The 14300-nt window shown below is 42.7% G+C and overlaps 1 protein-coding gene across 1 annotated transcript; it reads right to left on the minus strand.

The window, feature by feature from the left end:
- Positions 1-2640: 2640 nt before the first annotated feature.
- On the minus strand, positions 2641-13077 carry LOC145420502 (collagen alpha-1(XII) chain-like). Its single transcript, XM_080289813.1, has 9 exons — positions 12798-13077; positions 12075-12190; positions 11012-11161; positions 10418-10537; positions 6050-6216; positions 5719-5865; positions 4293-4423; positions 3103-3232; positions 2641-2894 (listed from the first exon to the last, which is right to left on the minus strand). Exons 2-6 carry the CDS (start codon positions 12151-12153, stop codon positions 5860-5862), a joined length of 522 nt encoding a protein of 173 aa, XP_080145939.1. The 5' UTR covers positions 12154-12190; positions 12798-13077; the 3' UTR covers positions 2641-2894; positions 3103-3232; positions 4293-4423; positions 5719-5859.
- Between the last annotated feature and the right edge of the window lie 1223 nt (positions 13078-14300).

The following is a 14300-nucleotide window of genomic DNA, read 5'->3' on the forward strand; positions in this document are numbered from 1 at the left end:
GTCAGCCACCGATTGTGCAAGTTCCCCCACCTAAAATGATGACAGAGGTCAGTAATTTGCACCAGAGGTACACTTCAACTGTGAGAGACAGGATGTGAAAAAAAAAATCCATGAATCCACATGGTAGGATTTGTAAAGAATTTATTCGTAAATTAGGGTGGAAAATAAGTATTTGGTCACCTCAAACAAGGAAAATCTCTGGCTCTCACAGACCTGTAACGTCTTCTGTAAGAAGCTTTTCTGTCCCCCACTCGTTACCTGTATGAATGGCACCTGTTTGAACTCATCATCTGTATAAAAGACACCTGTCCACAGCCTCAAACAGTCAGTCTCCAAACTCCGCCATGGCCAAGACCAAAGAGCTCTCGAAGGACACCAGGAAAAGTATTGTAGACCTGCACCAGACTGGGAAGAGTGAATCTACAATAGGCAAGCAGCTTGGTGTGAAAAAATCAACTGTGGGAGCAATCATCAGAAAATGGAAGACATACAAGACCACTGATAATCTCCCTCGATCTGGGGCTCCATGCAAGATCTCATCCCGTGGGGTCAAAATGATCATGAGAACGGTGAGCAAAGATCCCAGAACCACACGGGGGGACCTGGTGAATGACCTGCAGAGAGCTGGGACTAAAGTAACAAAGGTCGCCATCAGTAACACACTACAACGGCAGGGACTCAAATCCCGCAGTGCCAGACATGTTCCGCTGCTGAAGCCAGTGCATGTCCAGGCCCGTCTGAAGTTTGCCAGAGAGCACATGGATGATACAGCAGAGGATTGGGAGAATGTCATGTGGTCAGATGAAAATAAAGTAGAACTTTTTGGTATAAACTCAACTCGTCGTGTTTGGAGGAAGAAGAATACTGAGTTGCATCCCAAGAACACCATACCTACTGTGAAGCATGGGGGTGGAAACATCATGCTATGGGGCTGTTTTTCTGCCAAGGGGACAGGACGACTGATCCGTGTTAAGGACAGAATGAATGGGGCCATGTATCGTGAGATTTTGAGCCAAAACCTCCTTCCATCAGTGAGAACTTTGAAGATGAAACGAGGCTGGGTCTTCCAACATGACAATGATCCACAACACACCGCCCGGGCAACAAAGGAGTGGCTCCGTAAGAAGCATTTGAAAGTCCTGGAGTGGCCTAGCCAGTCTCCAGACCTCAACCCCATAGAAAATCTGTGGCGGGAGTTGAAAGTCCGTGTTGCTCGGCGACAGCCCGAAAACATCACTGCTCTCGAGAAGATCTGCATGGAGGAATGGGCCAAAATACCAGCTACTGTGTGTGCAAACCTGGTAAAGACCTATAGTAAACGTTTGACCTCTGTTATTGCCAACAAAGGTTATGTTACAAAGTACTGAGTTGTATTTTTGTTATTGACCAAATACTTATTTTCCACCCTGATTTACGAATAAATTCTTTACAAATCCTACCATGTGGATTCATGGATTTTTTTTTTCACATTCTGTCTCTCACAGTTGAAGTGTACCTCTGGTGCAAATTACTGACCTCTGTCATCATTTTAGGAGTGGGTGAACTTGCACAATCGGTGGCTGACTAAATACTTTTTTGCCCCACTGTATTAGATTATTTTCATCATATTGAAATGAACTGACTGGGTTTATGGTTAAAGAATAGCAATAGGGATTGTCCTCACGCACTGTTTTACCCCATCTAGTAAATCTGGCCTTGAGTGGCCTACACCAGGAGATGCCGGACTAGAGCAGCGCAGATACTGAAGGACCTGTCCCATTCTGGCAACAAACTGTTCCAACTTCTGCAATCTGGTAGAAGGTTCCGCATCTTCCGGGCAAGGACAGAGAGACTCAAGAGGAGCTTCTATCCCCAAGCCATCCGTGCCCTAAACACACACACCCGCCCTCTCACATCATCTATAATTGACTGAGACAGGACTCTTCCAGACACTAAACCAAGGAACAATGTACATTTCAATTCCTTTAATTTTAAATATGTTTATATTGTCTATCCTGTAAAATAGTCAGATATCTATCCATATTAATGTACAGAATTCACCTGCTTGCTGCTACTACTGCACATTCACCCAGTGTATATACTATATGTGTGTGTATATATATATATATATATATATATATATATATATATATATATATATAATGTTCTTCCTCTACCCCCCCCCCCCCCCCCCCCCAAATTTTTGCACATGTCGAGGAGCGTGTCAGGCTACATTTCACTGTGTGTTATACTTGTATAACTATGCATGTGACAAATAATAAAGAACCTTGAACCTTGAGTGGTAAAATGTGAAACATTTTTGTTGGAGTCCTACATTTCACTCATGTGGTGGCTGTAGCTCAGGAGGTAGAGTGGGATTAGAGGTTGGCAGTTTGATCCCTGGCTGCTCCAGTCTGCATGCCAAATATACCTGGGCGACATACTAACCCCAAGTTGCTCTCTGATGCATCCATTGGAGTATGACTGTGTGTGAATATTAGATAGAAAGCACTTGAAAGCACAGAAGAAGGTGTTTGTATGAATGGGCGAATGAGGCTCTGAGTGCCCCAGGAGAGTAGCACAGCGCTATGTCCATTTACCATTTATTTACCTTTATCCACCAACAGTCAGCCATTCTACACACAAAGAGCCACAAACTGGTTTGTTGATCATGAGAGCCATGTTGTTTTTATTGATCCTCAGGTCAACATAAAGAGAGTACAAGAATTGTAATGTGGTCACATTTATAAATGTGTTTTGAAATGCCACAACATGAAACACGTAGTCCAACACAGATGGAGTATTTTTAAGTGGCTGACTGGTTTGGGGGAACTGGGACCATACGGCTGAAGCAGAGGAGTTAAACTTCCTTCTGAATGACGCCTCCACCAGCTCAAATGGAACCTATCCATCTCCTGAAAGGAAGAGTTCAAAGATGAAGATTAAAATGTACTTTTTTGTGCGCGTTAATCTGAACACCAAACATAGTTTCCATGTACTAAATAAAATGATGCATTATTTTTTGTTCTTTAATTTTGTATTAAGTTTTCTGTATAACCAACATTACAGACTGTAACATGTCCATACACCCAGCAGCAGAGAAGCAGAAGAGGAAACACTCACGGGTGGTCTCGGTGCCCCTGAGAGGCTCGCTGCTCTGCTTGCCAACCACAGCGTAAACACTGATGACGTACTCAGTCAGAGGGTTTAGATTTTCTAGCACTACCGTGCTCACCGATCCATTGACTTGCAGCTGAAACAATAAAGGATTGGTTCTTATTCTGTGACCAGTGAACGAGTTAATGAAGTATTCTTCGAGTTAGTGAAGAATACTTCAAACCAACAGCTGGACTCACCTTTGGGATGTCGAGAGGACTACAGCTCTCACCTTTTAATCATTAGATGATTATAGTTTGCTGAGCCTAAATCTATTGTGCTGCGTTCATGAGCTGGTGACAGTGTGCTTATTTGTGGACAGAGAAGTGCACATGCTATGGACGAGCAGTCTGCCCTCTTAAACATATTCTGGTTGTTTTACACATGTTTGGTTGGAGTCTTGCAACATGTTAATGCTCTGATGATGAAATTTACGTCACTTGGATAACGGATTATGTCACTGTTAAACATTGCCTTAGGCTGATTGACTTGGCTACAGAAGGATGAGCCAGCACTTAAGGTGTGAAGCTGGCACACTATTTCTTTTCATCCTCCCTCTACCGTGTAAGGTCCACAGTTACTGCTAAGTCCATCCCAGCCTCTTTTATTGTTTTTTGTTCATTAATATTGATTTGATGACATCATTAGGCCAACAAACAGTGCCACCATCTATTTTTAATTGTCCTTGTCCAGCGATTGTTAATGAATTATTAAGAAATATTCCTGACACAGAGATCAAGTCAGTCAGTACCAAACAGAAACATCACACTTTGTACTTTTTTCACCCCAGACAGGAGGGCTGCCACAAAGAGTTGGAAGTTTGAAGTCATTTGTTTCACTGCTTAATTCTGTAGCACCATGACAGGTGTTGAGACATTTAAACATTATTTTTAGTAGAACTCGATTAACGAGTTAAGTTTAACGATTCTCCTGGTGCAGCGTTAGAACAATCTACCAAAATAACTGATTTTGCACACGGGTTAGCGCATGGGTTAATGCTGTATATCCTCTGGGGTACATTTTCATATTTTGATTGTTAAAGATAAATTAAATAACAGCTTTATCATCAATATGAATTAAATTTATTGTGACAGTTGAAATCAGAAACTTTCATACTCTTGTTTCAAACTAACATGAGGGGGAGAGTTTAATCTCACCTTCTCAATGCGTTCCCCAGCTGTCATCATGTAAGTGACATCGTATTTCTCCACGGTGCCATTGGGTGGAGTCCAGGTGGCACGAAAGGAGCTCTGTGTCACCTCTGAGGTCACCAGATTGGTGGGTGCCTCTAGAGTATGACATAAAAAGGAACGAAAGGACAGCATGTTCAGTATTTTCCTTTTTAAACCCACTACCACTCTGCCGCCATAAACCTGCCCTCGCTATTCTCACTCTTCTGACAGCGAGACTCCTGACCATCTGCTTCACTTAAAAACTGGGTTTTGGTTACACTTCCATGTGACCTTCACCACCAGTGATGACTAAAATGTCTAAAAATGACAGAGCAGTATTTAAATATTGATTTGTATAAAAAGCTTTGATCTGCTATTTACTTGTGAAAATTGCAGTTTTAAACTTTAAAATCTTACATTTAAATCACACTGCTGTAAACTTTCTGCTTCATTTGTTTTAAATCCTGGATGAATATGTGTTTGCCTAATAATACCAAGCATCGGCCTCTGGGTGTGAGGTGCCAAAAACTGCATTTCCACTAGTGTCCACTTGAGGCAGAGTCAAAAAGTGAGTCAGTTCCTATAGACTTCCATGATAAAATGTCCAACTTTACAGCAGAAGTAAAGACAGATTGATATAAATATATATATATATAAAAAAAAAAAAAGATCAATCGACTTGGGATAAGTCGATAACAACTGTTTGGATAAGTCACCCATTTGGATTTTGTTAAGGCTTAAAGTTAAGGATGTGGCCATTATGGTTAACGGGATGGTGCAGACACAGCGGTCGTAGTTACTAGCTGTCTCCACTTGGCTTCACCTATGCTAATTCAAATCACTAAAGTAGACCTCTAGAACAGCTTGCGCTGTTTGGTGCTTCTTGGACCATTTTAATGAAATTATCTGCCGTGCAGCTAATTACAATAACAGACTGTCCCAGAAGTCTGTACTTCAGTTTTGGTGAGTTTGTTGTTCATAGCAAAACTTAGTTTATGTTTAGGTCCATGGATGCACCTCTATAAACGTAAATAAATAAGATGACCTGCTTATTCACATGTTTTATCTGTTAGTTAGCGCTCATTAGCAGGTATCTCTGCCTATGTTGTGAGCATGTACAGTTTATGGTTGCATCTTATTTGCATTAGCTGATAACTTCTCTCTCTTATCCAAATGTGGTCACTTCTAACTCCCATGACAAGCATAGAGGTAAAGTTGAAGGGTCCACAAACCAATGACTGACATCTCTGAGACAGCAATATTAATAAATCACTATTTGATTTAAGAAAATGTAAAATGTCTCAGAAGTCTTGTCCAGATCAGATGCAGACTAGATTCTCTGAGCAGCCTTTTGAAATACTGGCCCATCTTTAAGATTGTTCTGACAATGCTGAAATGGCTCCTTCCCTACCTGAGCCCTTAACACTGTTACACAGGTTGACAGAGAGTTCGTCAGTGATGTCCACCAGGAACTGGAAGTCGTAGACGTTGTACATGTGAATGTCATCTGGGTCAGAGGCGATGGACCTCAGCTCATACTCATCAGCGTTTTTTACACCTGTGAGAAAAATAAACCATGAGTTTGATGAAGGAAGATGACTAAAGTGGCTGCTGGTTGATCATTTTCAGCCCATTCTAGTAAAGTCAGGTACTTTTCCTGATTGCTGCATGCAGGTAGCAATCATCCAAAAGTTCAAATGTGTTTTCATTTCCTTTTCTTCAAACCAGTGAAGCTCACTCACCGATAGCATAGAGCTCAATGTCAACAAGTCTCTCAGGTTCTGTGAAGCTAAGATGACTTCATCCTGTGACTTTCCATCAGTGATCAGGATGCTGATTTTGTGGGAGTCTGGACGCAACCCCACGTTGGGTTTGAAGTTGTACTGGAGAATATGGTTCAGAGCCATTCCTAAACCACAGTGAGGAAGAAGTTTCATTTATGTGTGCAGATAACAAAGCACTGCTTCTCTGTTTTTTAACCCTTCTGAAACAAACCTGACCCATCAGAAAGCTTACAGCTAGATCAGGTGATGCTGAATGTGTCCATTATCAGGGATAGGAATCGAGAACTGCTTCTTGTAATTGAATTCCCCAGAATTGTTAGTCCGCTTCCCTATTGATCCCACTTAGCGGTTTCTCTTACACATGCTCCACAATCAGCTGATTTCAGTTCACGTGCCAGAGGACGAAAACAGTGGCACAGTCTAAGAGGGTTGATATGGACATTACTCTTATTTTTATTGAACAATGGGACAAGAGTTTGATGGCAAAGTGGAGACTGCTTCTAGGAAAGAAACAGCTGGATCAAGCTGCTAACACAACTTTGGCTTGTTGCAAGTATCTGCACAGACAGCATGTTAATGCTAAGCCAGCCAGACAACATGCTAACACTAAGCTAGCCAAGAACCCAGAGTGAAAGCTCCGTGAATGCTGACCCCAACTTAGCAGGGAGATGCTGAACTTCAACAGGTAACAAACTGATGAGCTGTCAGGCTGCAGCCTTTTTACTTGTGCATTATGATCGCTTTAAAGTTAAACCCTTTATTAATCTCCATCCATCCATCTTCTTCTACTTATCTGGGGCCAGGGCACACAGGAAGCAGCCTAACCAGAGAAGCCCAGACCTCTCTCTCCCTGGCCACATCCTCCAGCTTGCCCGGGGGAACACCATGACATTCCCAGGCCAGCCAAGAGATTTTATCTCTCCAGCATGTCCTGATTCTGCCCTGGGCAGTAAAGGGGCAGCCTCCCGGTGGAACATGCCCAGAACACCTCACCCAGGAGGCATCTTTGTCAGAGGCCCCAACCACCTCAACTGACTCCTTTTGATGTATAGGAGCAGTAGCTCCTATTCATACAGCAAGGGAGCAAGGGACAAGCCAGCCACCCTTCGGAGAAAGCTAATTTCCGCTCCTTGCATCCACGACCTTGATCTTTTGGTCACTACCCAAACTCGTGAGGTGAGGGTAGAGATGTAGATCGACCGGTAAATCACTCAACTTCTTTCTTCCCCACAATGGACCGGAGCAGCATCCGCATCACTGCAGCCACAGCACCAATCCGTCTATTGATTGTCCACTCCATTTTCCCGTCACTCATGAACAAGATCCCGAGATACTTAAAATACTCCACTTTGTTCAGGAGCTCGCCCTGACCCGGAGTTTGCACTCTACCCTGTTCCGGCTGAAGACCATGGCCTCAGATTGGGAGATGCTGATTCCCACCACTTCACACTCAGCTGCGAACTGTTCCAGTGCGAGCTAAAGGCCATCACCAAGTGAAAGTCTTCTGCCACTTGGCTACGTCTAAAATTCTGTCCATAAAGATTACGAACATGTCCGGTGACCAAGGGAAGCCTGGAGCTCTTGCAATGGTTGTATAAGGACTGAATGGCCCGTAGCAATGAGCCAGACACCCCATAGTCCCAAAGCACCTCCCACACGACACTCCAAGTGTCATGGTTGAATGCCTTCTCCAAGTCCACAAAACACGTGTAGAATGGTTGGGCAAACTCCCATGCACCCTCAAGTATCCTCGAGAAGGTAAAGAGCTGGTCCAGTGTTCCATGTCCAGGACAAAAACTGCATTGTTACTCCTGTATCCGAGGTTCGACTAAGGGATGGACTGTCCTTTCCAGCACCCTGGCACAGACTTTTCCAGGGAGGGTGAGGAGTGTGATCCCCCTATAGTTGGAACACACCCTCCGGTCCCCCTTCTTAAAGATGGGAACTACTGCCCTGATCTGCCATGCATCATTGTAGAGACATGTCAACCAAGACAGTGCTACAACATTCAGAGCCTTCAGGAACACCAACAATGACGACACCGCCTACAGAGATGAGGTCCAGCATCTGCCAGAATGGTGCAACTACAATAACCTTACCCTAAACACCAGGAAAACCAAGTAAGTGGTCATGGACTTCCTAAGACAAAAACTGATCCCCCTCCCCTATCCATAAAGGGTGACTATGTGGAAAGGCTGCCCTTCTTTAAGTTCCTCTGTACCCACATCTCCAAGGACCTATCTTGGACCACAAACACATCAGCCCTAGTGAAGAAAGCCCAGCAGTGCTTCCATTTCTTGAGGGTTCTGAGATGGAAGAGGCTGCAGACTGACCTACTAGTGTCCTCCTATCGAGCCACAATCAAAAGTGTGTTGATGCATGCCATCTCCATGTGGTACGCTGGTTGCACAACAGCCAATAAGAAGAGACTCCAGAGAGTCATCAGAACTGCAGAGAATGTGATCGGCTGTCCACTCTCCCCCCTGGACTCCATTGCCAGCTTGAGATGTCTCTCCAAAGCCAATGTGATTATAAAACCACCACCTCATCAACATCCTGCCCTCTGGAAAAAGGTTCAGATCCATCAGGTGCAAAAACAATAGACTAAAAAAAGAGCGTCTTCCTGTCAGCTATCACAACTCTCAATGCAAATTAAGAGTGTGAACAAACTTCTCCCACACAATCACTCTGTCGCTGCTATTGACTATGTTGCTACCATTCCATATGCAGTATTTTGGTCTTCCCTTTTTCTGTGCAATATTTTGGCCCCTGTGCAATATGTGCAATATTTTGGTCTGGCAGATGTGCAATTACTATCCCCATGCTAAATGACCATAGCCCTTCAATCCTTACTTATATATTATATTGTATTACTGCCTTTCTACGCACCAATATAATGTTTCTGTGACTCATACACTGTGTATATAGTTTACTTATTTATATATATTAGTGCTGTAAAAATTAACGCATTAAAGCAAATTAATCCGCCATCACGGTCAACACGATTAAAATTTCTAACGCATATTAACGCATCTGGAGTGCAGAATAACTCAAAATCCCTGAAATGTTTCTGTCAATGCATTTCGGGCAGTTTGTCCAAGCACCTTCACACACGCGCAAATGGGCAGTTGATCTGGTAGTGACTGCTGAACCAATCAACTCAATATGGAAGATGATAAACGCACATTGGCCCTCTCAATGGGAAATTTGAGTATGAAAAAAAATAAGAAGGAAAAGTTGACCGACATAAAGTATCATGCACATTGCGCATTTTCTTTCACCAAAGCGCTTCCATCATAAAATATCACATTGACGCAAAGCATACGTTAGTCGGGGATGCAGCTAGGACTTTGGCTAACGCGTCATCCAGCCTGCGACAAACCACTCACAGAGCATCGGGGACACAGTAAGTCTACCTCAAAAATATTAACTGACACAATTGCCAAGTAGATTGCAGACCTATTAATATACGTCCTATATTAATGCGAGAACATGCGCTTTACATAGCTTTGGTTCCTCGTTTCAAGGACTTGAAGTGCAAGAGTAACAGAGAGAGGGTGGATAAATGTTTACAGAGTTTTTTGTTGACGTGAATGTTCAAGATGTTTGATAAACATGTTAAGTGCATATATTTTCCCTTTTTTCTCCAGTCTGTTTCCTCATGCAAAAAGAAATGTGATTAATATAGAATAAAAATGAATTATATTAAAAACCCCTCCATCACAACAAGGTAGCAATTCATAGAGGGACCTTTATTAATCTATGTGGGTGTATTTGAGTTGTAGGTATGGATTCCCATGGAAGATCATCATCTTGCAATATATCAGATTTTCCTTCTAGCTGTTCAATGCTCAGCTTCATCTCAGCTTCTGCTCCCAGTGTATTGTCGCTTTTAACTTGTACTACTTCTGTGTCTCTCCTTGGTTCACTTCTTCCTCATCATCCTGCTTATATCTTCACGCAACCCATTCACCTTCAACCGATAAAACTGAGTAATAACATAAAAGTCTTGTTGAATTATTACCTTGTATGCTTAGTGTGTCTCGCCTCTCTTTCAACCTCCATGAATTTTCTGCCCTGCTGCATCTCATTAACTTTGTGTCTACTCTCTCCGGTAGTTTGTCCATTGTCTTTCTCATACCTGTCTGAAGTTTCTTCCTTTTAAAAGTGAGCTTATCGTTCTCCACTGTGGCTGAGTCTCACACCAAGGGTTTGGCCCTATGTAAAGTGCTTTGAAAGCACAGTATATACAAATGAATTAAATTTGTCTCCCACACTGGCACCCATGTCAGTGATAGCAAGGCCAAAGTAATAAAAAAAAACAACCTGTCATGGTGTTTCCTCCTTTATATGGCAAGTTGGCAACAGCATTCAGCAGGGATTCTTTGGTGTGGTGGGTGTTCAGGTGCCATTCAGTCCTTGGGTCACCACTGTACTGAGCCAGACCTGCAGAAAATACAACACTATAGATAAAGCATGCATATACTATTATATATTGTACATATATTTATTAGTTTCAGATGTAGCCATTCTTGTATTTTGCTTGTTACATTATTGTATTTTGCACAACTCTGTTGCTTGTGAAGCTCGCACACAAGAATTTCACTCACATGTGCTGTACCAGTGTACCTGCACATGTGATGTGACAATAAAAGTGATTTGATTTGATTTAAAGCAACTCTGATTTGGTGTTAAATAGCTTATTTCAGACAGAGCTTAGGGTTAGATTAGGGTAGATTTAATTGTGACTCATGCAAAGCTACTCTAGTAAATTTAAGAAATAAAAATGGGCAGATATGAGCAGAATATCTTGAGGTTACAAGAGGTTCAGGTTAGGCAAATACTGAGAGACAGCTGTCTGGAGGAAAACATCCCTCCATGTGAGTCTTGTTGTTATAGTAACAACAGTGAAAGCTTTACCGATCTGGACTCTGTCAGGGCCGATGTCAAACACTCTGACCAGGCGAACGATGAAGCTGCGGATGGTTTTGAAGTTCATACGCCCAATGCTCCAGGAGCCGTCAAGCAGCAGCACGATGTCGGCCTTCGCTGTGGTCTTACACTGAGTGTCTGCACAGGCACAGTGGTGTGTGTGTGTGACATCTGGTACACAACAGATACTCACGACAAATGTCTGTTAAGTCTTATTGTGTGAGGGAAAATTGAGAAAGACAGACAGGAACTACATCAGGAGGAGAGAGGAGTACATCACAAAAACTCACTATCAGAAAGCAGATTACATTACATAACACAAATAATTTGTCTCAGAGTAGGATGTGATGCATAATAACGAACCTGATGTCTCACAGTGGTAAAAACAAATGACAAATATTCCAAATCCATTCTGAATGACTGTTGATCAGTCCTAAACCCCCTCAACTTTCTTTATAGAGCAGCATTTCAGAGTAATTGTTCTGCAGCATGTTAAATATGCCTTACAGCATCTCTGCCTGACCACATGGACCTGTAAAAAAACACTAAATTAAATCCTGCTGTGGATCCAAGATCTTGGAGTTGGGAAATCAGTCACTGTATCTGCTTCCAATTACAACAGGAACTTCTGCTAAGGATCAGCATGTCCTTTGAGTCTGATGGGAAGCATTGCATGAGACTTTTTCATAGGAAAAATTTGCATTGTAAATCTTAATAAACATGAAGCCACATTTAACTACACATTCAAGCTGCATTACTGCTCTCGGTAAGCTATATTTAGTGGATTAAGCGTCTTTAAAAAATAAAAAGCTCCTCCCAGGAAATTCAAACTAGATTTAAGTTCTGATGGATTATCTGATCATCAAAACTCTTGCCTATGAGTTAAAGCAAAACACTTCACAGACGTAGTTTGCTTCAGTTATTATTTTAATGTAGACAAAAAGTGCAGTTACACACAGCAGGAAGAGGACAGACAGAGGTGAGAGGAGGTGGAGGAAGTCAGATGTGTTGGATCAAAGAGGAAGAGGAGGGGGAGGAGGAGCGACTTTACCTTGCTCCTGGGCCTGAGAGGAGGACAGCAGCAGTGCCACGAGGGCCACAACTGTTGCCAGAGAGAGCCTGCTCTTCATCTTCAGCTCTACTGGTCTCAGCAGCGCATGAAGGAAGCTGCAAGAGGAACCAAGGAGGCGGTAAGGCTTCCTCGGGGCTTCACAAAACTGTTAATCCTCCCTGAACGTGAACCTCAGAGCTCATTATTGCACCTTTATTTTCATTTAAATCTACATTATGCTTAAAAGAACAAAACAACTCAGCTTTGAAGAGAAAAATAACTCACATAAATATTTCATGGGCAGCAATAAGATTACATGACAACCTTCTGTATGAAAGACTAAAATTCACCAAATTCTACAAAATATTTAAGAAAATCTTTTTTTCTGTCTCTACAATATATTCTTTTTCTGTCATTTCTGTGGCTCAGATTATTTCCTCTCAGAGTAAAGACATGCATTTAATATTTCTGCATGATGAGAAATATTCACTCATGAGGACAAAGTCATCCCACTGTCTTGCGTAATGGAGGATCAAGCCGTGGCACTGTACGCAATTACGCACAGCAACGGTGAGATATAATCCATATAAAAAAATGACAACAACAACAAAAAGTAATATTTCAGAATTTAAAAAGCACGCAGATTTTAAACAGGTGATAAATGAAGGCGTGTGAATCAATCCCCCTTAAATTGCACCCAAACAGAAACCTTCAGGCGCTGACCTTCAGAGGAGACGGACACAAATGTCGTTTGCTTAAACAAAAAGTCTTCGCTGTAGACTGCAGTCTTCTTCCAAGTGTGAAGAGTCTCCACACAATCTGCTACTTAACAGGGGGTGTGCTGCTCCCAGCTCTGCCGGCCCCGCCACAGTGAGCTCTTACGACATCCAGCCATGATGCTTCATTTATGGCACCGCTATTGTGTCTGTTTGTGTATCTGTTTGTCCACAGAAATTTGCTTTAAGCCAGTGCCAACCTGTTTCCGTGCAGTCTCCAGAGTTCTAACCGCAGCTTTTTGGACATGGATAGCACGGCCGAATGCTGATTGGTTGACAAGTGGGCAGGAACAGAGAAAGGACTGATGGTGGAGGAAAATTTGTCCAAAAAAAATAACAATACAATGAGATATCCCAGATATCATATTTAACGTACACACGCTTGACCTATATTTATATATTTTTCCACCTGCAATTAGCAAGCTGCGCCTGTCCTGTTAGTAAATTACCCAAAACTCATGTCTTAGTTTGTGATTAGGTGCTAAATTTCACTGCTCTTACAGTGGGGCAAAAAAGTATTTAGTCAGCCACCGATTGTGCAAGTTCCCCCACCTAAAATGATGACAGAGGTCAGTAATTTGCACCAGAGGTACACTTCAACTGTGAGAGACAGGATGTGAAAAAAAAAATCCATGAATCCACATGGTAGGATTTGTAAAGAATTTATTCGTAAATTAGGGTGGAAAATAAGTATTTGGTCACCTCAAACAAGGAAAATCTCTGGCTCTCACAGACCTGTAACGTCTTCTGTAAGAAGCTTTTCTGTCCCCCACTCGTTACCTGTATGAATGGCACCTGTTTGAACTCATCATCTGTATAAAAGACACCTGTCCACAGCCTCAAACAGTCAGTCTCCAAACTCCGCCATGGCCAAGACCAAAGAGCTCTCGAAGGACACCAGGAAAAGTATTGTAGACCTGCACCAGACTGGGAAGAGTGAATCTACAATAGGCAAGCAGCTTGGTGTGAAAAAATCAACTGTGGGAGCAATCATCAGAAAATGGAAGACATACAAGACCACTGATAATCTCCCTCGATCTGGGGCTCCATGCAAGATCTCATCCCGTGGGGTCAAAATGATCATGAGAACGGTGAGCAAAGATCCCAGAACCACACGGGGGGACCTGGTGAATGACCTGCAGAGAGCTGGGACTAAAGTAACAAAGGTCGCCATCAGTAACACACTACAACGGCAGGGACTCAAATCCCGCAGTGCCAGACATGTTCCGCTGCTGAAGCCAGTGCATGTCCAGGCCCGTCTGAAGTTTGCCAGAGAGCACATGGATGATACAGCAGAGGATTGGGAGAATGTCATGTGGTCAGATGAAAATAAAGTAGAACTTTTTGGTATAAACTCAACTCGTCGTGTTTGGAGGAAGAAGAATACTGAGTTGCATCCCAAGAACACCATACCTACTGTGAAGCATGGGGGTGGAAACATCATGCTATG

The sequence above is a fragment of the Astatotilapia calliptera genome, chromosome 15 (assembly GCF_964374335.1).
Source record: "Astatotilapia calliptera chromosome 15, fAstCal68.1, whole genome shotgun sequence".
Lineage (NCBI taxonomy): Eukaryota > Metazoa > Chordata > Actinopteri > Cichliformes > Cichlidae > Astatotilapia > Astatotilapia calliptera.